The sequence below is a fragment of the Rhea pennata genome, chromosome 12, assembly GCF_028389875.1.
Source record: "Rhea pennata isolate bPtePen1 chromosome 12, bPtePen1.pri, whole genome shotgun sequence".
NCBI classification, from domain to species: Eukaryota; Metazoa; Chordata; class Aves; order Rheiformes; family Rheidae; genus Rhea; species Rhea pennata.
In genome coordinates, this window is record NC_084674.1 from 15,957,573 (window position 1) to 15,981,910 (window position 24,338).

Below are 24,338 nucleotides of genomic sequence, written 5' to 3' on the forward strand. Positions count from 1 at the left end.
AGGACCTGCAAAATCAGTTAGAAAAGCAGATGAACACATATGCCAAAAGCTTGCGAGTCCCACCCAAAGACAGAAATGAGACGCAACAAAATGTCGCTATGCAAGAAGCACATGATAAAAAAATTGTCTGGGGATAGTTTTGCAATATTTATAAACAAGTGCAAAATTATTGAGAAAGAAAAGACTACTATAAACAATTGGGTCATATTGTAACTTTAATTTAAAAAATGCAAGATAGCTAAAGTACCAAAGGAACATCTTTAAAGGGGTTTGCGGGTGGGAGGGCATAGCTGGGTTTTTTAAACAGCCATAAATACTCTCAGGCTTGTCCTGGGATGCAACAAGAGTGGCATCTAGTGGCTAGTAATGTTATGGTACTTGTCCCATTGAACAGCTGGGATATGTTCCAGACCTGCTTTTCTGCAGTATTCATTACAATCGTCTGGACCATAACCGAGTATCTGGCGAGTATCTTGCTAGCAAGACTTGAAAAAAAAAGGTTAACTTTTAAAGGCATAAATAGAGAGGTATTATTCTTTGTTTAGCTGTACTTTGTTAGCAACTTTGTTTAGAAGCAAGTAGATGGGGGAAAAAAATTGTATCTGGCAAGGTAAAGCTGAACATGGCCTCTAAGAAAATATTTAGTATAGCTTTAGATTAATAGAGATCTGTTCTTTATGTATGCATATGCTTGCTTTCCACTAACTTACAACTAAGAACAGTAATAATGTACTGTGACCCATGAATTTTTGTACATCAAATATATACGTTCAGTGACATTTTCAAGGATTTACTTAATGCTATTTTATGAATGGCTTATTTTTACTGTGAAAATATTAGAAATGAGTTATCCACTTGAGAGTTTTGGAAATTCCTCATGAGAGGAGACTATATATTTGTGGGAAGAGATATCCTGAGAGTCATTCAGATCCCCTAGGGCGATATCATTTTGTTTGTCAAGGAAAGGGCACAGCATCATGGTATTAGGGAAACTTGATGTGTATGTGATCCTGCTTCTATTTTAATTACATACTATTCATCATTTTTTACCTTGAAAAAAAACTAAAATTGTCTATCTGTAACTGTGGAAGAACTTATATTTTTCAAATTAAGGAACTGTTTAGAGGTTGCTTTTGGGGTATGAAGGTTGAGTTGAGAATGCAAAGCACTATAGCATTAATTTTACCCCATAGATCAGAAATCATTCCTCTATAGAATAGCAAGTAAAGAGGAAATAAATGAAATTGTGGATTACATTCCAAAATTAGTGTGAAATAACACAGACATTCTTGATTTTTCAAATATTATCACCAAAAAGGCTATTAAGTAACTTAACCTGCTTTGTATTTGCACTTCATATTTTTTCAAAGCAGTTCCTATGATAGTGGGAAAAATCAGCTATTAAAGTCACTGCACACAAAAGCAAACAATAAGTACATATGAATTGATATTACCATTTCTGCCTACGATAAAAAACACGAATGCTACTGATGCTGCTATTACTATCAGTTCAGATCAGCATGCAAGGAGGACCTGATTTACAATCAGTCATACAAAAAACCATTAAGCTAACATTTATATTCAATTAATATTTAACAGAATTAAAGTAATCAATGTTAATGCAGATACAAACAATGTCATAATTTAAGAGGCAAAAAAAGGACAATGTAAACATATACACTAAAACACAAAATCTTTATGTGGTGGTGATTTTTGAGTTCAATTTGTCAAAGTGTCCAGGTATATCAGAAGTGATTTTTTTTTTTCAAATTGAAATTTGAAGTTTAAAACTAATGCAGATTTTTTTGACAGAACTTTGGATCTGCCAAACACTGATATTCACAAAGTGCAAACAGCAATTCTATTTTTCCATAAACTTTTGGTTCTGAAAGCTCACTGGCTTAATATTGCTAATACTGTAAAAGCTTGAATCTAAACCACTGGAACATAAAGGGCCACTGAAAAGGCAAGGAGGGGAGGGCCTAACACTAAATAATTTCTATAGTTCCAGTAATGCAGGTGCTAAGTTACAATACACTACAACAAGCTTTGCTGCTATAACTTGCCAGAATTGTAAGCCTTAAAAACAATCCTACTCCTAGTACAGAAAGTTTGAAATACTGGCAACTGTGAAGCCTTACCTTAGTCAGTACGTATCTACTTCTAATATACGTCACCAATTCTGTTATATTTTTCCAGCTATTAAAAATTCCTGTATTTGTCCTTTGAGTATCTAGAGGAACTTAGCAATATTTTAATACACCCTCAAAACTCAAATATTAAGGTAGTATTATAATTTTCACTTAGGCTAGCTACACATCCTTGAACACTTATCAATCCTTCTTCGTAATCTTTTGGTTAGAATGGTTCGCATGTCCCAGAGTAGCACAGCTAAGTGGCAACTATATTGCACTGTTTATTTAAGTAAATAGCACGTAGGAGTGAGTCATGGGACAGGACCTAAATGTGCTAACTGCTATTACAAACACACACATGAACACATACACGAAGTAATCCTTGCGCTAGAATTTTTAAGCTAAACACCAGCTGAGAGATGTATACAGATAGGAGGCACCAGTAAATAATGACATAATACTGATCAAGAAGATAAGCAACACTTTCAGATCGTCAACCACCTTCATTGCCATCAAGGAGCTTCACGGGGAAGCAGAACCCGAGGACAATTTGTTGAGACAGCACAATCAAAAAACAATGTAATTAAAGTAAAACATTTAAAATATTTTTTAAATAAAAAATAAAAGGTCTACTCCCAACTGATTACATTTTACCCATGAACCCTAAATACAATTTGATCGTACTGATTCTGGCAATACTGTCTTTTGCCAGCTCCTCGATGCTGAAGGAAGTGACCATCTATAGAGACTTGTATATCTGCCCTGAACGCAAGAACTATCACTTTTGTGGAAGACATGGAGGCATGTTTTTAGTTAGTGCAAGACAGTTCAATTGATAAAATGTTACTAAATCAATTATATATCAATATACATTCTGGTATCAAGGCAGTTACAGTTCAGCATGTAGGGTAACAATAATGGAAAACAGAACTTGCCATTACATATCATTAAAGGATCATCAGTTATGTGGGTCTGCTAATGCTTTCCTTCAGAGACTCAATCATGAGGGAGTGCAACCTACTTAAACGTCCAGATAAGAAAAGGAAATGATTTTTAAACATTTTTAAAGATAAATTAACAGATTTCCTGACCTCATTTTACTAATGCAAAAATCAAAAAAGACAAAAATGTTATTTTTCTATTCCAAGAATGGAATACGAAAGTGTCTGTTAAATCTAGGCCTGGAGCACATGCTTGCCAGCCAGCGGGCAAGGCTGCATTTGCTGTATTCATCATTCTAGACTGGGGTGTATATACAACGATGTCACCGTTTACAACACTGTAAAATCCAGTTCAGAAAATACAGCTTTATACCGTCCTCTGGAGGTCACTTGCACACAAGTGGAAGCGTAATGCTCACGAAATCCACAAGGAAATATCCAGGACTACCTGGGAACAAGAACACACACACGTCCGTACGCAGGGGGTGAACATACACGTGTACTACGAGGAGTTAAGCAGCCATGGGAAAAGGCAATGAGACCATCAGAAACATCCTCAGGGCGCACAGGAGGAGGTCACTGAACACATGCTTTATCAGTCAAAAGCAGAACCGGATTGCGGCCTGAAGAGGAAGGGTAAGGCAACACCTGACAGCACCGCGGATCCTACGAGTCCTCTGCTTGTGCCTGCCCAGATTTACCCTGCTGTCCCAGGTCACCTGTGATTTACAGAGGTACAGTGGTACAATTTACACGTGTAGGACACCACAAGTGAATCGGCATGCTTTGGACCCGACAGTTCTGGTTCCTTAACTGAATTCCTCTTCCCAGCTGCATCTCCTAACATGCCAAGGGCGGATGGGAAGATGAGACAAACCTGCGTTGCAATAGAAGGAGAAAAAGGTACAAATCTTGAAACATTACAGGGAAAAAGAAAACACCAGTGAGTGGGGGCGGGGGGTAGGAGAGGGAGCTGCATGGGTCATGTAGCATTACATCCAGCTCTAAGTGCGGCTGAATTAGTACTTCTTGACTGAAATGAAAGCAAGGAAGGTGTAAAACCTGCAATACACCAGCCTTCAGTGAGGACTGCAAGGGGCCCTCGGTTAAAGCTGCTTCATCTCCACCGCATACTGTTCATTGCCTTCTCTCAGCAGAATCTCCTTAAATTAGCTCCATTTCTCCACAGACCTGGCAATTCCCGCTCCACAGGAACGCTGGCACTGCCAGGACTGCAGAAAGTTTAAGTATGGAGACATTATTTGGTCAAAATACATAACTAGGTATTTACCAAGAGAGCATTAGGTTATATGTGTGTGTGTGTGTGTGTGTGTGTGTATACATACACACACACACACACAAAATCTATGTTAATGAGCTGCTTTTCTAAGGAACTTGGTGCAGAACTTGTACCAAAACAATGAATATTTAAAGATTCAAGTATTTTATACTACATCCTATAGTCTCTATTTTATAAATTTCAACTGATCTTCTGATTTCTTCTTCTATAATCTGTAATAAACCCCACAGAATAGAGATCTCATAAAAATCAATAGTAGATTCCAGTCCGGAAAGATGGAAAGCAGTGGGGATGGGGAGTAGATGTAGAAATTTAGTATTTTTCAGAACAGCACTAATCTTCACTATGTCTTTTCACAACCCTGACCCTTTTACAGGTAGTTAAAGACTAGAAATTTGGGTCAGTATAGGGGGAAAAAAAATCATTTGACTTCTGAGAAATAGTTCAATAACCATTTACCTGTAAGGGAATTTTTCAGTAAAAATGAGGACAATGAGGACAATTTTCAAAAGGCAAAATAGGATTAACCTTTCACTGAGAGGTGAGCATTTAGCTCATCTTTGAGCATCCCTGCCTCCATCATTTATTAGTGATGTTATACTCCATGGGACTATTAATTTGCTTAAGTGTTTGCAGGAAACTAACAGCAAAGCAAAACTGGATCCTCGGGTACTACGCGAACGCACTCAGAGATGCCATGCTTGCGGCAGGACAAGGCTTGCAGGGATCTGAAATGGCAACTGATCTTGTGAAAAATACTACAGAGTTTGCCCCAGCAAGAACGATCAGCTTCAGCTGACCTCTTTTCACTCCTTTTTACCCAACTGCAGTCCCATAAACCCATTTAAAAATCACAAACCTGCCACAAGCCCACAGCCCTACCAGCTGGAGCAGCCCTCCTCACCCCACCGCCAGCCCTCTGCCCATGACCTTCTGCTTCATGTCCCTTCCAGGATCCCCCCCACACACCCCAACTCTCCCCTTTTTTGCTGCAAAATTCAGTTTTGCATACAACACAGAAAGCTCTTGAGCCGGCCTCATCAACTGGAGCCTCACATAGTCACAAAATATACAAAAAGAATTCACTAGTACCTTTAATAGGCACATTTTGAACCCAGAGTGATATTTCTCTGATCAGGTGCTCGAAAAGCCAATTTAAATATCCTAGTTGACTAGTCTGAAAGCTTCAGCTATGCAGCAGTTAATTTGCATATTCCATATTTCAGTTTTAAACATAATATAAAAACATATTAATTATATTGTAATGCTGGGTTTTTGGTATGAATTACCAAAACACTTATTGAAACTTGGCCTCTATAATTTTTCAAGGAAAGCACCATCATTTTTTTTCAAGCTTTTCCCATAGGCAAGTACATCCTTTATTTTTTATTTCATCAGTTCATGTATTTATCTGCCAGGCTTTGTTGTAATACCCCTAGGCCTGACCTTAGAAATGCCCTTGACAGAGAATTATTTTAACAGGACACCTACTATACACCACGAACCAAAACTAGCAATAAAGATTTGTGTATCAGGCAATATACATAGGGTTGAAATGCAGACCGTTGAAAAAAATGACCAAAACATAAATACTGAACTACACATATACATAAATGTGCGTAATGATTTCCTACGATCAGTTACATTCAGAACTATAATAGTATGTAGGGATTAGTCTGAAGTTTTTGTCATCATAGATTTATCATATTTTGTAAACTTTGTTTTTACATTAAAAAGACCTGGCAGCCCTTCACTGTGGCCCTTGATATTAATAAATTTTCAATATTTTGTACTATTACCTATTATTCAAGGAAAGATAATCATTTTTATTTTTACAAATGATTTTCACAAAATCTGAGTTTAAAATTCAGTAGTGATCATTTCACAAATAAAAGCTTTCAACTATCCATTAAAAAATATGCAAATGTATTGTTATGATTAAAAAATCATGTTTCACTGAATTCTTACAAATACTGTATATTATGGACCGTCCAACCACACGATCAATGAAATGACGCGTGAAAACATTGGCAGAAACAAAATAACCTACTTGAACCCAGAAAATTTTCAGACAATAATCATTACCAGCGTTAATTAACTTCAACACAAAAGCAGGGGCTCCTTCTGTTTCAAGTTAATGAAGCTCAACACACAGACACTACAGCTGGAGACAAAGCACAAGTCTAAAGCAAGTTGTATCTTAAGATTGAAATAATGAGCTTGGTGTTTTAATTTTGTAGTCAGCAATTATGTGAAATTCAAAAACAAAGAAACAATACCATGCAACTGAAATGTTAAGGTATGAATGCAGCTGTTTCTCACTCCTTATCTTATACACAAATGGCAAAAAAATAGCTTTTTCCTACAATAAGCAGTGTATATAATACTCTGGCAGTATTTCCTCTATGATCTTCCGCGATTTATTCACTTTCATACTCTGCAAGTCAGAACTGTGACTTCACCTAAAGCAAAGAATTGCTTTGTGATTTCTATCTTGCCTTTCTTATATATATTCATTAAATCTTTATCTATAATGTTATTTTTCCCATTGAAAATGATATTTGTATAACAAAAAGCTGCTCTCCCACAAAAATGAAAAACTCTAAATTACTTCACCCCCTTTCAATAATTTGCCCATTCCTAAACACCAATTTGGAAGAATATAAGATCATAAAACCTTTAATTTGATCTTATCACCAAGCACCTTGGGGGGGAGGGGGAAATGCACTAGAAGAGAAAAGATAGTCTGCTATATATTTCTTCCATTTATAGTTTATTAAACCTAAAGATAATAGGAAAAAGGTGGAAAAAAAGCAGAGTATGTCTGGCCTGAAGTATCAGATATCATTGCTTATTACTGGCTATCTGCCTCGTAATCATAAATCCACAGGGTAATATTCTAAAATCTTTTGCTTTTCAGGTAGGTGTGAGCCAAAAAGGAAAAAAGTTTAATTTTCTACGAAGAGCAGAAAACAGCAAGCGCAGCACAACTGGGTACCAGGATGCATAAATATTCCTGATTCCAAACCCTTTCACATAAAGCAAACAGGAAGAGTTTGAAGCTCACAGTGTGTACTTCATGCAAAAGGTATCTCTGTCCCAAAAGATAGATATCACATAGACTATGAATGAACTGCTCCAATAAATTATATTATTCCTCGGAGGGGAAAGGAGAGCAATGTTATAAACAGTGACTTCAGGAAAGTGAGAACAATAGGGCATTGAATTTTGCAAGAGTGAAATAAGGACTTTTTTTTTCCCTGGAGGGGAGCTCAGTATCACTGACCAGCGAGCCTTATAAATAAAAACATTAACTCCAGCACTGCCTGCTCCTCCAAGTGCCCAAGCACGTAGTCCTGTCCACATCCCAGAACCTAAATGCAAAGCACACGTGAGGACATACAGAATTAAACAGGTGTTTAAAATAGATTCCTCAAACGCACTTTGCCGCGCGCCTTCCCGCGGGCGCCAGCGGCCCCTGCCCGCCCGTACCGTACGCTATAAACTAAACGTTTAATCTCAGATTCGCGCCCCAACACGAAGCGCTGGCAGCGCCGCAGCCCCGCTTGCGTGGCCGTTCCTCCTTTTCCGTCTCCGGCTCCTTTCTGCTTTCCCCATCTGCTCGAACTGGCGACTGCTAGTCCGATAAACGCCTGCTGGAGACGCGTTTTTACACCCCTCTCGCCACCCCTGTCTGCTCTGACCCTGACGACCCAAGCTCCCCGGGCCCGGGGCAGCGGCGCGCGCTCGCAGGAGCGCCCTGACCTTCCTCCCCGTCTGGGCCGGGGCGCCGCTCCTGCGCCCGCCGCGCCGCCTCCTCGGTCCCCGAAGCCCGGCTTGACGACGCCTGCGGGCGTTACCTACTCTTACGCTCCCTTACTATCTGCCCGGCCCTTGGAAGCAGCCCTGGCCACCCCGAAAGAGGACGTTTGTGAAGCCTGAAGCTCTCACAAGTTTACTGTGACTCCCAGCTTGGTACGACAAACTTCAATCTGATTTTAAGGCTAATACTATCATCATATTAAGACTGTAGCATAAAAGTACTGCAATCGATTTGCTGCTAAAAATATGTCCCATAGTGTCCCCCTCCCTCCTCTAGTTCTTATACAGGACTTACAGAAAAGCAACCTGAAAATACTTAATGACTTGAGCACAGGAATGGGAAAATTTTATGCATGCTTATAGGTAGGTAAATACTTCCTGCTCTGTCTTGCTGTTAGACCTGACCTGTGATTCCTTCTAGTTTGAGAAGACACATTTCTTTCTTGCAGAACTCTGCTAGGGAGAAAGAGACTTGCGCCGCAGCTCAAATCCATGGCATCAATCAGAACAGGAACTCAAATTAAGGCCTCTGAGATCCACAGCCACTGCCCCATCCATCAGGCTTTCCCGAGCCGAGCGTCTCGCTTTCTCTTCTGTTACAATTGTTTCACATCACACAATAACTTAAAATTCACTAGAGAAGCAACTCGAGCAGGCTCCTCACGTCCTGACCGAGCGCCCCACCTACCCAAGTACGAGCTGATCTGAAGAGGAGGTTTCTCATGCCCTGGAAAAGCTTCAGAATATCTCAGTGCTTCGTAGGAGAACTTGAGATTTTGAGAACGCTCATGGGATGAGAAAACTATTTCCTTCTCATTTTGCAAGCAAGCATAATAACAGGACAAATAAATATAAACAGAAAAATTCTGAGATGACAGAATTACCTGCTCTGTCATATGATTCTTTCACAATGTCGTGTTTCAGATCTCTAATTACTTAAAGCAAACATCACCAGGCAATAGCACTGTTTGTATTTGATGGGGTAGAGCTGAATTTATCATCAGTACATCTGTTCATTTTGGTACATTTGAAAATCAAAAGATAACTGATAAGCTATGTAAAAGTTACTAGAATAGTATGATTTGTAGTGTATATTCTAGTCATCTAAATCAACTGCTCCTTTCAGGAGTATTGCAAAATAACCCAAACATAATTATGTGCACCCTCAGACAAATGGCCATAAAGGATCAGAACCTGCAACACATTTTAAGAGGCCAGAGGAGATGAAAACTCTCCCCAAAAAGCAAGAATCAGAACATAACCTGTTTGTTGAGCCTAATTCTGTGCAAGCACTGAAATATGGCCAATGCCATCACGAGAGAGAAGGCGAGAATAAACCCAGAATTGCAAGAAATTGTTCCTGATAGACGCTTGATAAGTTTAACTTGTCAAGGTACTAGAAGTCTGAGAGCTGCACTCAGAAGGATGCAGCTCTGCAACTCCATGGCAAACTGCCTCAGAAGAGAAGCACATTATTTCCAACAGCAAATTCCAACCAGAGCTGCCCATTCCTTTGCTCTTGAGCTCCGCGTCGAATAGGAGAGGTCCTGAACTATACTGGCTGAACACTGCTGCTCTTTTTTGATGGTCCCCTTACATAGGGCAAAATGGCACCAAAATGCCAAGTAATTATGTACTGGCAGAGAAACCACTAACTGCTGAAAAATCATCTCCTGCATCTCTGCTTCTGAGATAGTGAGTTAAAAATTCATGCATTTCTGTGCTTAACTTTTCAACTTGATTTTTGTCAATAGAAGTTATGAACATAATAAAAATAACATAGTTCTAGTAATTTACATTTAATTTGTTTGTATTAAGAGGGTTTAGAAATTCTTAGAAAGACAAATGAGTTGAAGTGATGAAAATGTATTTGATGATAGCAATTGCCTTAAAAAAAAAAAAAAACAACAATTTTCTCTCCTTCCTTCAATGAAATCCTACAAAACTCCAAAGCTAAAAAGCTAATGAAAATTACTTCCCCTAAGAAATAGTTAGCTGTAGCTTACTTTTGATGGCCTCATAAAAGTTTGTTCTCTTTTTCTGCTCAGTTACCAGAAGCAACAAAATAGATAAAAGCTTGGAGATGAAAATAATCCAAAGAGGTCCATGGCCTCTCTTTCTCTGTATGCTGCTTTTCTGATATTTAATCCCTCTCATGCATGCAGTGTGAAAATGATGTGAAGGTCTTGCTCTGCAGGTTATTTTATATGCTCATCAATTGCAGAGAATTTGTAACCAGTATCATCTGAAATTCATTGACTTCTTTATGGTCCTGTAGCCTTTTTTCTTTTCTTTTCTCTTCCCAGTGTCAACAACTAAATAGTAAATAGCAGAGTTAAAGTGCTCTTTGCTGAAAGGGCTTCTCCTTAGAGCTAAAAATCAGGAAGTCAATTTGATAGAGCACCAGTATTAGAGTAGCCACAAAGTCCTTACTTTGAGCTCACAGAAAGAGTAGAGAGAAATTAAGAGTCACGAAGTTGGAGCTTTTTTCTTCCTTTTCTTTTTCCTTTCAGAAACAAGTACAGATGCATTTTCTGAAAAAGTTTATTTAACAGAGAACAAACTGAAACAGAACAAAGACTCTACTTGATGCTTTCATCATTTAGGATAAGTGTGTCCTGTTCTGCCATGCAGTTCTGACTCACTAGGCATATGCTTTTAAAGGGTAGATAAGGTAGAAGCTTTTATTGCCCTTTTTTCCTTCATCCTAGCCCTCAAATTGCCGCGTAATTCTTAAGAGTTTGGGAGTTGTTTTTGTTTTGTTTTTAACAACAGTGCAGAACTATGTTGACTGCTTTTCCTTGATCTCCCTAAACTTTTGATCAGTACGGAAAACTTTGAAATACTTGGGAAATTCAAGAGTAGCAAATTCTGCGGGTCCCAGCAACTTTCCTGTATCACTGCTGCATCATAGCTATATTCAGATGGTGCCTCCATTTGGACACGCAGACTTACGGAAGAACCAGGCATGGGGGTGAGAGGCATTACAGGAACACAGTGACCAAAACACTGAGCAGGTCCCGGGTGAGGCACCTTGAGCTCCATTTACAACTGAATAAGCTGTCATGTGTCCAGACACAGTAGCTACTTCAGCAGGAGTTGCACAGGAACATCAAAACCAACTTAGATTTATGCTTATTAAGGATCTTTGCCTTATGCTTTCTTATGAGGTACAGGTACACTTTCCATGTGCAGTACAAATATTGTTGATGGTAATTTGGGCCGCAAAATAATAAAAGTCATACAAAAAAAAAAAATCCAGACTGTCAGATCTCATATTCAGTTTCCAGGGTTGGAATTTAGAAAGTTTGATTTCTGAATCAGAAAGTGCCTTGTATAATTAATCTATGAAATGCATCAAAATTCAGATGCTCCATTACTCTTTTAAATCCACTTTTCAAAAAGTCGTTTGAGTAAGTGGCTCTGAGTGCTTGCAAGTCCAACAGATTTCCCTTCGAATTGTGGATGTTCAGGACACCTCAAGAAGAAGACTTAAGTCTTGTGAGTATAGTTCTAACATTTAGAAAAACATTAATACCAACGGAATGCAAATCTAGTTATCATGTGCTTCATTCCAAATTATTGCGATAATAAATATGCAAACAGACTTTTCTAAAATACTAACATGAAAGTAATGCATGTGTTATAATAAAAAAGTAATAAGATTATGTAGAATAGATATTCTCAATTATCTCTTGTCCTTGTATTTTCCAGTAACTGATATCAATGTAATTACCATCTATTCGATTAAATTTTAATTTAATACTTCCGTATTTAACAATGCATCATTATAAATTTTTGAATGATATCATTATGTTAGATAAACATACAGGTCAGAATTTGAAAAGTAGCAGCAAGTTATACTGTTATATGTCTATATTTAGGCTCTATATCTAGCAGTTTGAATTTCAAAATTATGGAAAGTAACTTGCCTTAAAAGCCAACAATAAACTCTCCAGTAGCAACAATAAACTCTCTAGTAGCATTAGCAGTTGCAGGATTAGACCCAAAAAACTATAAATCTTACGGACTAATTCTTTTCCCCAGCCTTCTTTTGCTAATTTTACTGTCCAGTTAAACCTTAGAAACTCTACAAAAGATATGTTTCCAAAGATGGTCATATATGTATTAAAAAATAAGTAGTTTGTCTGGGTAAACCACTGGAAAATCCTTAAATTTGTGCCTGCTCATGTCACCAGATGTTTCTACAGTCAATGTTATCTCTGTGACGGAAGATAAGATTTTCAACAACACAAAGTGCATTCAGGAGTGAACAGCCAGTGAAAGCTGGGAGACAGGTACCTAACTCTGATATAGTTTTGAAAACCTCTTCCTTATGACTTTATCATATGCTATGGGTCTGAAAAAAAAACCCAAAAATAGGAAAGTAGCTTTATAACATTATCCTTTTTTATCCCACTATACTTGTAACTTTGAGTGGTTTTAGAAAAAAGTGTCACTTTTCTAAAAACCATCTGATCAATCCTAATCTATCTTTGTGGCATAAAATTGAAGTAAACTCAACTATCTTAAAGGACTGGGACTTGAATCTATCCTTTCTTATCCAGGAAGTGAAAATACAACTACCTGAAAAGGAAACAACTGACAGGTATCTGTCTAAACATCTCATAATTCAAGTGACATTGACTGTGCAGTAGCTTATACTCCATTACAGACTTTTCTTTTCTATTACTGTATCACACATTTGCACAGAAAATTCAGCTGGAATATACTGCAAGTGAATCGATGTACTTAGTTAACTCACAAAAAATGCCATATAGTTAATGCGTAAAATGGAACAGTTTTGTAAGTGAACAGGTAGTCAAAATGAAATAGTTTATCAAATGACTGCCTCCTGTCACCAGAACCAAAGATATGAAAACTGGCTAGGATTAACAGAGCATTACAAGTCTTCACTGATTCTAAAATTACGGTATTTACTATACTATATTACTACTACTATACTACTATATAGATGCAAGTTGCTTTTATTGGTCTATCATGAACTCCAGCATCAGATCCACTGCTGATGCATCCACCTCGTGAAAAACAGAAATAACACAATACCACAATAGATCTTATCCTGAACTCTGCTCAAATGTCAGCACTACTGTACTGTATTTCTAGGGCACCAAAAATATCCTAAGAGTGAACTCAGATACTCTCACGCAAATACTGTGATACTGTAGAGAACTCAGGCTCCAACACAAGCCACATTGCTACATCTTTACACAGTAAAGGTGTACATCTTTACACCCTACATAGTAACCACATAAAAATTGCAGCTCAGTATCACATGGGGGTGTTTTTCCACACCAAAGTCTGCCACGTTTCCAGTGGTTTCAGGAAACGTAGTGGGAGAAGAGAGCCTCTAAATCTGCATGGTTGTACGGACTGCCTCTTGCAGCAAATCCTTGGGCGTACAACAGCTCTCACAGAGTTTCCCATGTCAGAGCCTCCTCCAGGGGTCTGGATACAAACTCCACCATCATTTCAGTGAGTCATAACAAGAAACTTTACATCTTAAGAAACACATACCCAAGCACAAAGTAATTAAAGGATCAGGAGGTCAAATTTCAGGCAAGAACCGCGGTAATTACAAATAATATAAAATTTCTTTTGAATGAATCATTTCCTACGGAGAGATATGACTCTCTCTTCTTTCTCCAAACTATAATCCTCTAGCAAGCATTAAGTCAACAAAACTAGAAGACAGCTACAAAATCATTTCAGAATCTGTAACATCCAATACTCTTGCTGGGTCTGTGCTTGGCAATTGGTTCCTAAACAGCTTTTTTTCTACCATATTTAAGCCACAGGATTCAGGGGGAATGGATCATACCTCACCGCATTTTACATAAAGGCAAGCACAAAGACAGAGTCCAGTATAAAGCATGGCAAGGGATCCTGTAAGACTGGAAATATTGTGACAAGGCAACTTGCCATAGTAATATGAATGTTAATATATCTTATATCCCTAAATACACTATTAGGCATGAATAATACTTGCTCCACTTAAGAACAATTTGAAAACTATCCTTAATATCATCCTATATAGAAAAACTTTGAAACTATATACATCCTGAATTGGCTTAAAGGTTCAAATTTAAGTGACATTTAGAAGGTCATTTCCTGGCAGCTTGCAATGACTGCAGCTCTCGGTTCAAATCCCTGAGAGAACCGGAGACCAAGCCCAAACACTGCAGGTCAAAGCTTTAACAGCAGAGCTCTCCAATTCTGAGTTTGGCCATAACTCAAGCTCGCAATATACGATGCTGATGAGTTATACATCATATCAACCATTTTGATTTATTTGTTTCAATTCACAGGCAGTTTTATTTACGTTTATAACTACGAGGTTTTTGGTGGTGGTGCCAATAGATTCATTGCCAAGGATAGATACCTGACTGCTTAGATCATTATGCAGCATTACAATATATTGATTAGAATGCCTATAGAATAACTAAGGATAAAAACAAAAATGTTAGAGAAAAATACCCATAAGGGACCAAATCTGATCTAACCAAATAATATAATTTCAGCATTACTGAAGAGAACACTAACAATCTAACAGATGAACTCTTGCAATTGTTATTTTCCTTGTCAGTGTTTTTCACAGTCAATAAAAATATTAATATAATTTTATTTCTCCATTATATCATTTTTATGTACTGACACAATATTATCTATACTCTCCTCGAGACATAAGAGGTGATGTTGGACCAATAAAAAGCACAAAAGCAGTTTGTTTATCTGTTTCCTATTTCCAGGATACCTGAGCACAAAGAGCACAGAACGGTGCTGTATCATATACCACTAATTTGAAGCATTTAATCCTGTCCTCCCCACCCAGGCCAAGGCAAAAGAAACTCCACAAATTCTTCTTCGATAGCAGAATTTTATCAACTGTATATTATATAAACCTTCTGTCCCTCTCCACTTCCATCTACACTATCAAACCGTTCCGGCCGTTATTTTAGATCGAGCAGATGGTAGGACGAGATTTTTGATAAAGAACAACAATCGCCCAGCGAGGGTTGCGGAGGGGTCACTCCAGCCGAGATGAACAATTGATCAGCTCCGATGGACCGCGGCAGGAACAAACAACAGCGCTCTACACGCAGATTTGATCGCCCGGTTAATGCTGCTGACACAAATAGCTTTTAACTGGCTTCCTGAAAGCGTTAATATCTTCAGAGCCTCAGCAAATGAAGGACTTTGACAAAGTGAGAACTATCCTGCAGCGAAGCAGCACTTACTCCAGACCTTTAGAAATGTCTTCTCTAAGCGTGTTTCTGATTTATTCAGACAACAGCCCCTGTCTCTTCAAGGGACGAAGTTCCAAACAACGAAAGGCAGCACACCTCTAAAGGCTGCGAGGCCGCGGAGCTCTACAGCATTTGCATACAGGAGCCAGCCCTCCCCGAACACAACAACGTGAATACTCGTTTTATCCTTACTGATCTCAATATCACAGCCTTCTAAACCCAGTTTTTTACACTTAGCTCTGAAAATTTCACTCAGGTTCTCATTCTGCACAGAAATCAGTTATTTGCGTTATCTTCTCATTAACAGAAAGTATTTTTTTGATTCCTGGAAGTAACCACGGTAAATTCTGTAAACAGAGCTTACTATTCTGTGCATCTCTTAAATGTATGTATTGGAAGAAATCAATAGAAACAGAAGACTTTTCCCATAATATTTAAGTTCAAAATTTAAGCAGACAGGTGACTGATATTCAGAGAAAGTTTTAAAAATAGATTTAGATAGCTAGAGTCAGAGTAAATAAAACTCCACCTAAGATAGCAGTCAAGAACCAAGGATATAGGAATTCATTAAAGGCATTAATATATTTACTCATTAAAGTATTGAGTAATACTTTTATTAAACTTTCTATTGTCAATTTTTTTTTAAAACTATTTTCTCAAAGGTTTTTCTCTTAAACATTTTCCACTGTACGTTGCCACACTGCTTCACCCTCCCGTGTTATTCCTAAAAGCAGCGTTTTGAGCCTATAACGGTATGGCTCTAAGGGCTTCTAGGTAAGGGGAAAAAAGTGGTGTTTGCTCCAGCCGCAGCTCCAGATGCAAACCATTTGCACAAAGCAAGGTCATCCTGAGCCCGGTGGGTTCCCACCCCATCTGCATATTCAACTCTCTGTAGAACAATTCTTTGCCAGGACACTGCAACGATGAAACAGGCTAATTACTGCGTTTAAAAATCTTGACCTAAGCAGACATGCGGGGAATTTAAATGGAATCTCTGGAAAAGTAAAATCCACCTGCTAGGTCTCCCAACACACAAACACTGAATGTATAACCTGTCAAAACACTGAGCCAGGCTTCATTAATTCCGTTTTCTGTAATCAGCATCCTTCTATCACTCACATACACGGCTTTCTACAGCAGTTCTTCAAGTAAGCTGTTGTATAAACCTTTATGGCACACTCTAATGATAAATATTTAAGAAAATAATTACTAATTACCTGCAAGTCAGCATCAAACTCATGTTTCAAGTAAGCATCTTCTGCAGCTTCAACAAGACGCTGAAAAAAAAAAAAAAAAGAAAATAAGTGTATTTTTTGGAATAATAGATAATATCTTTAAATCCAAGTATTTCTTTCAGTTTGATGATGAAAAGGTATTGTTCCAGAATTGTATAATTCATTGTCTCCCCATCCTATCTACTATGATACATTAAAAATAAATTTTTAAAAGACATTTTTTTTAAAAAAAAAAAAGGACCATTTTTTTAAAACTCTCACCAGTCACGATTGGTACAAAATTATTAGAAGAGCTCAATAGTTAATTAATAAAAAAAAGTGAAGGTCATTTTTTCAGAAATGCTCAGCACCACACAGCTCCCATCGTGATACTGACTTCTAACAGAAACAAAACCAAGTAATGTTCGACATTCAGGACATTATTTTGGATGCAGGAGCCCTTTTCGAATCTTTCTCCAAATTAGAGCAAGAGGCATTTCCTAATAATTTACTAATTCTTGATTGCAAGCAAAGGAAATAAAGAGGAACTTCTAGATAACTTGTCAGTTTTAAAAGATTGGAAAAATACAGACAAGATTCATTTACTTGTCAAATTTAACATGTGCCTTTATATGGTGCCTAATCACAACATGATCTTTCTGCTGCAATAGAATTAATATTTACTGAATGATATAATATCATCTCCTTTTTAGCTGTTGAGGAGAACAGTTGCAATATTTTTTCCTCACAGTGATAATATTCAGAATTCCCTGTAGCAGCCTTCCTTACTACTATCTTTTTCCTGCTATCTAGGAAAAAAATAAACAAAAAGAAAATCCCCCAAACTGCACAGTTTCGCTGTTTCTGTACGGTGCTCGCAAGACGCAATTCCTGCAGAGGCTCGGTGCAGCCGCTCTCCTGTGAGGAGACACGACATCCTTTCTAAGATCTTGTTTTATGGTTCTTTATAGTTTAGGGTATTTTAACTATGAAAGTAACTCCTCCTGATTTTTATTTAATCTCACTGAACATTCATGTAATCAAAATCAAACAGCAACCAAAGCAAGACCCATCACACAGAGCACTCAAGTCTATTATTTTCGGTGCTCTTTGGTATCTCAGATACCAGCGCGCACGTAGTTTGTTTCAAATGTTTTGCATCCCGAAGCGTTAGCCGCAGGCTCCCGCTAACCATGCTCAGCGCCGCGCAGCCCGGCACAGTTTTGCTCCCCTCTTCAGGCCAGCATGCACGTGTATCGCGCATCTTCGGATGAACCAAATCGGAGTCCGAATTCGCACCAACTGCTCTTCAGTTTGAACTATAATGGAAATCTTTTATTTTATGTTATACATTTTTTTTCCAGATATTTCTGGTTGCCTATTCAGAATAAATGGTCAAAAAAAAAAAGTCTGGTTTTACACCCGAGGCGAACGCCCCGGCCCGCAGGGCGCTCGGACCCCCGGCGGGAGGCACGTCAAGCCTTGCCTGCGGCGCAGAGCCGCGGCTACTTTTCCCCGGCTCCTCCGTCCCAGCTGCCGGAGCCCGGGAGCGAGAGGGAAGCTGGAGGCGCTGCCGACGCCTCGGCTGGTCCGGGAGAGCGCAGGTGACGTCCGTCCGCACAGCGCCCTGTGCCACTTCCACCGTGGGAAACGCTGCCCCGGCCCAAGCCGGCTGGTTGCCCCAAACCCTCTTGACCCGAACTGGAACAGAACTGGAGCAGCTCCAGCCCCAGCGGAGCCCAGACCCGATCTGCCCCGAGAAACGAGCTGGCTCAGCTTCCCATGTACACACGTGCAGGCAAAAGGGCCCAACGCTAATCCTGAGCTGCAAATCACCACGGGCTACACGAGGGTAAGCCACCCACCTTCCAAGGAGGGGAGAGCCATGAGAAAAACGTTTCAAATGAGACCACAAAATTCCAGGGAGCTGTGCCAACTAAACAATAAATTCGAATGCACTGATTTACCGGAGGTACACTTATATTCTAAGAATAGTGATAAAAAAAATAAAAATAAAAAAATAAAGGTAATAAAAAAATCTTGCAGTTTGAAAGGTTAGAAACATTAATTTGACGATATATATTTTGCGTTTTTAATTTAAAAAGAGAGGTACCCCAAACTAACTCTCCTGAGACGTAAGCTACTCAACAGCAACTGTAATGATTGTTAAAAATGGTCGAGTGATGCCAGAAGTCCATCCGCAGCACGCTAGCGACCTGCTGCAGTCGTTTTTACAGATCCAGCCCTCGTTTGTTAAGCATGGAAAGGATGCGTTCCTGCAGGTGTGCGCTCCTGTGTATCACAACCACGGTTCCACTACCGCTCTGGGCACATGTAATGCAAAAGACCAAGACTGCAATGAGCATTTTAAATTAAAAACTGAGTCAACAAAACCAAAGAAGGGTCAAAAAGACTTCTTCACACAGAAATGAATGGGGGGGGGGGGGGAAAGAAACATTAAATATGTTTTTCTTTCCATGATGAAACGTTTACTTACTCGGCAGAAGAAAATTATTCTAGTATTTCACATGAGATACTAGTGCCTCCATCTCAGTACCTAGTGGGCTAGAAAAATAATTCATAGCTTCTTATATAGTTTGTATTGATCTCAATGTGATTCAATTACATTTTCTCCTCCACGAAAGAAATTTAAACTAAGATTTATCCTCATGTACAAGAAATAGCTAGAGAAGCATAAGATGGGTAACAGTAAAGACAATCTAGTAAGGAGTGCAGCACAGAAATGGAAAGTACTGATTAATAACTTACTGGTTTATTCCCTAGTTAAGATTTCAGTTGTTATCTCTGCTCTTTCAGAAAAAGCCATGCCCCGTTCTCGCACACTTCCAATGCAACATTCCCCACAGGAGGTGGCATCACAAATAAGTGAACAATCTACCTATATTTTTTTTCCTTGGACAAGCAGATGCAAACATACATTCACATTACCTGCTTCAACATCCCCACACCAATAAGAAAATTTAAATTTTGGCACACTGAATGTAAACAACACAACTATACAGTGCATTTTCTATATAATACTCCCTAACCAAAGCATTTGCTTTAAGTATCTCAGTACCAGGATGAAGCAGACCATAAGACAACAGGAATAGCTATGGAAAAGGTAAGCTAGCAATAAGGTTAAGTGCACAAAATGACATATTAGTAGATCTATGCAGATGATATAAGAATGAATAAATTGTATACGAGTTTTTTTTTTTTTTTTTTTTTTTTTTTTTTTTTAAATGAAAGTCCCCACAGGGATAAAGCCTGATGGAAGAAATTCCTGAAAACTCTGGAGGCAAAAATATAAAAACCATATGTAATACTGCAACATTTTTATATTAAGGCCAAAAAAAACTTTTAGAAATATTTTAATAATTGAACTGTTATCTAGCAATCAGTGCTTAACGCTTAGCACAACTAGCGATTTTAACTTAATAGTTTACTACTTAGTAGTTACTATAACTACTAGTTACTAGAGTTGCTGCTTACACTCTTTATACAAATGCCAGTATATTTTCATTAGAGTAAGCATGCTCTAACGTAACTGCTGTAGCAGTGACTGCTTACCAAGCCCTGGTTATTGTGAAGGGAATTGTGAGTTATCTATATGCCTTTTCACAGAAAAAATTATAAATTCTGAATGAGCTATTGTTGGAGGTGCATGATTTACAGGCACGCATTTTAAGAGCATATTTAACCATACACAAAGATGTTTGCATGTGTATGCATATGCAAGTCAAGGACAGTATATAATCTGTAGATAAAAAGCAATTTTCATATTGTATGCACAGTTTAAATGAAGTTCCTGGTTAACCCTCCTAATGTTCCCAATATGCGAAACTGTGAGAAAGAGCAACTGGTTTGTCCAGTATCTTACAATGAATGCAGCACAGACAAAACCAGGGCAAGCACCCAGGAGGGTGAGAAATATCACACCTCAAAGGACCAAAACAGCCATCAAAACACAATTCACATAACTTTAAGAGCCTGTCTCCCAGACTTTTAGATATGAAATTGTAATGAGGTGAACAAACCTTGTAAACAAGGACAGCAGATAGAAAAAACAAGGAAAAATAATTCCTCATTTTTAAGAGTTTATTTCTTTCACATTTTGTAGCTAGTTTTCTGTTATATTACTGAACTAGAAATCAGAAAGATTCTGCATGTGGAAAATTCTTGAACCTACCAATAGTTATCCTTTCTCAGGTGAAATACTCATTGTGATTTGAATAACCTCTATTACTGATTTGAGCATCTAATTTCCAATCAAAATGTACATTAATCGAGCTGTGAACATGCCAGAAAGATTTGCTGAAGTGTGGCCAGGTAACTAGCTAAAATATACTTCAGCAGCTGAGTAGAGTCTTGGGAGAGAAAGCAGAACTTGTGCTTCAATCGTCAGAGCAATTTTCTCCACTGACTCCTTCACGAAAAGCCTACACTCCATGCGGGAGCATTCAGCAATAGATTGCCAAACTTAAAACAACATTACCCAGGTACCTTCCTACGATTTCCCCATTTTGGAGTTCATTTTAGAAGTGAAAAGGAGATTTCCTGTCCAGGAAACCTGTAAGGCTGCAGATGCTTTGCAAACTTTTGAAAAGGCTGGGTTGTCCTGGGAAAGCAAAAGATTAGTTAGCATGAAGTGAGCTTCAGTAATATTCTAGCCTAGCTGGTACCTGTGCTACAAGTCCTCCTCAGGCCCATCAGAGCACTGGGCTGTGCTCGTTTCACAGTTCATTTAGTGGAGAAGAGAAGAAAGCCAACAGAGAATATCTGGTGATGTTCATCAGTATCCCTGTTATTTTCTGCACTTGAAAACAGTATCATATAGCATGGCAATGAATGCACAGATGTGTAAACAGGTCTCTCAGTCCCACTATTTTATTGCAAATAGCTCTGCACATGCTTGCCATAATTAGCAGAGGGGCAGTTTTAGATATGAGACTGGTGCTGACCTTGAAGAAATATTTGCAACCATCAGAAACAGACAGGCCAATGATGACAATTGCAATTTAGCTTTTTTAGCAGGGAGGATGGGAAACAGGAGAGGGAGAAGTGCAAAAGTAAATTGTTTCCTCTCTTCAGAAAGCCCAGCAGCTTATTTTGCTTTCCCACTCTCAGTGCCCTTCAGTTATGAGGTATTTTCTAGAAGCTCCATCACTAGAATTGCCATTGCCATGCCTAAGATAAATTGCAAATTACTTAAGACTTGATATTAGCGCTCCTACTGCTCATGGCTTTAGACAGATTACAATCTTGTGACTAATGCCATACAAAAGATGCGTGTAAGACTCAAATACCACTGCAACAACTAACTAGACAACGCTCAGCCACACTAAGTGATGCACCGAAGCACAATCCTCTAAAACTATAAATAAAAAACAAAAACGTATTAGAAGCCTAGAACATGCAATTATTGTGAATAACTTCAATTATCCCCTCGCATTCATTCAAGACTGGCAGTTTTTCAGGTTCACCACTGTTAGAGTACTTGCTGTTTTTCTGAAGCAATATGAACAGTTCAGCTTACCACATACAGAAATGAAACTGTAAATGAATTAGTTATAATAAAGTGCAGGAAACACATAGGTATGTTGCATAAAAGCAGCAGAGGCGATCTTGGTGTAATCAGAGAAATTTCTAAATGAACTAGGTCTGCACTACACTGAGCCCGTGGTGCCTGGAGATCGCCGTGGCACGGCCGGAAGACTGCAGATGTTTGTCTTATTCTGTGGGCTCCTGTGTTGGAGGCTGTGCAAAGCCAACATAACAGATACAAAATACAGAGGTTACCAAATCCGCTGTCACCATGTTGCATCTTCTGAAGAGCAGAAAGAAACAATGCGTTAAATAGGTTTTATTCTAGTTCAATTACATAAGTCCCAGCTATCAAGGACTCTGTTTAACCACAGATGCATCTTAAAGCTGCTTCGGGGATATTTAAATGCAACCTGTCTGCCTGGAGAAGGAAAGCCTCTTCCATAGCTTTTGAGGGCATGATAGTGACACAGCAGCGACCAACTTCTTCAGCCTCTTCTGCCTCTAGGTGAGAGGAAGGTCCTTCAGTAATCCACACCACACAAGTATTTGCTCAAGGTTAAGTAATTATCTGAAAATAGCTTTATATGTCTCTTTAATTTCACTTGCAATATGACAACATGAAGTGTAGTAGAGAACTGTGGATGATGTTTTTTTGCCATTAATAATTACAACGGCTGTGTTGTTCTCTTCCGCATAAGTGCAATGATTTACGTCACTCTGTAAAACACCTTCCAAAACCGAAGGAAGCTGGTATGTATGTGCAGCCTTTGCTCCTGCTTGGAGAGTCTTTCTGCATCTGAGAGCTGTGAGGATTTACAAAATGTCTGAGGAAAAACAGTTTGTCCACCTCTCCCACAGCTTTCAGAAGCGTTGCTGGACACTCGGCAGGTATTGCTGAAGGAAAGTTTGGAATAACTGTCCACGTGAATAATTGTTAGGAACGATCTCTCCTAACCTTAACTATTTAAGGTTAATTTCTTACGGGATATTTCTTATGGGATATGAATCCCACATCACATGTGCAGCACAAATGACCTAAGAAAAAGGTAGAAATATTCCCATGCTCAGAGAACAGGAGAAGGGAGTTCTGAGGTACCGCAGTCCTGATGGTAGTCCTGGGACTGGCCACTGCCTCGCTGTGCTTCTGCCTCAGTCGATACTGAGAAGCATGCACCATGTGAACTGAATCATCTTTGTTCTCTTCCTCAGCTTCTTTGCTCCTCTCTCTCAACCCCCAAGTTAATTCAAAATCAGCCTACAATTTGTGGTCCAGCTCAGCAAGATCAGCTGTGTTATACAGTCCTCCTTCCTGTTTCCAGCCAGATGTTATGACACAACAAAAAATGAGATTTATTACTGAAAATAAAAGGTCAGTTCCCAAGTTTGCAAGAACTTATTTCCATTGCCCAGTCCAGCCCGCAATCACAACACACATAGCCTTGTTCTTGCTTTCAAATCAAACCAAGTCATGGACACAGTCAGTATTATTCTGCCTCCAGTGAAGGCAATTGGGTTGTTGTTACTGATTTTCCACAGGGCTGGGATTTCAGTTGCCGATATTGACTAAATTAAAGAAAAACTTTAAGAAAAATCAAACTCAAATAGGATTTTCTACTAAAAGCTTCCCATCTTCATATTATAAATACAAAAGTGGTAAAAATGCCCTAAGTGAATATTGAGAAAAGTACAGTAACAGTGCTCAGACCTGAGGAAAGAAGTACGTCGTAACAAAAGGGTTTGGGGAGGCTGTCTCTTCAATGTGTGGTGTCGGTTCACAACGGGGATACAGTGAGGATACTGTAGCAAACATCCCACCTTTTGTAATAAGTGTCCTGAGAACTTTAACAATTCTTAGCATTCGTATATTTCTATAATTGCGCAAAAAAAAAAAAAAAAAAAAAAAAAAAAAAAAAAAAAAAAGATGTTATAAACTTCAAACGTTATTAGGGATGCCAAGGTAAACTTGCAAAAGCTAGGAAATGCCAGAATTAAATAGCCTGTATTTCAGTCCCTAGTAATATTATACTATCTTTATTGACACGATATTGTATCACTTTGTCCATATGACTTAGATTGGTCAGAACACTTAAAACCTTTGCAATTCTCAT

The 24,338-nt window shown here is 38.6% G+C and overlaps 1 protein-coding gene across 1 annotated transcript in view; it reads right to left on the reverse strand.

Annotated features, from left to right (window-relative positions):
* CACNA2D3 (calcium voltage-gated channel auxiliary subunit alpha2delta 3) overlaps nucleotides 1-24,338 on the reverse strand; it is a 457,522-nt gene that overhangs the window by 302,801 nt on the left and 130,383 nt on the right. The window contains exon 4 of the mRNA XM_062585399.1: nucleotides 16,684-16,743. Within this exon, the coding sequence (XP_062441383.1) occupies nucleotides 16,684-16,743 (60 nt within the window). The remainder of the gene's footprint in view (nucleotides 1-16,683; nucleotides 16,744-24,338) is intronic.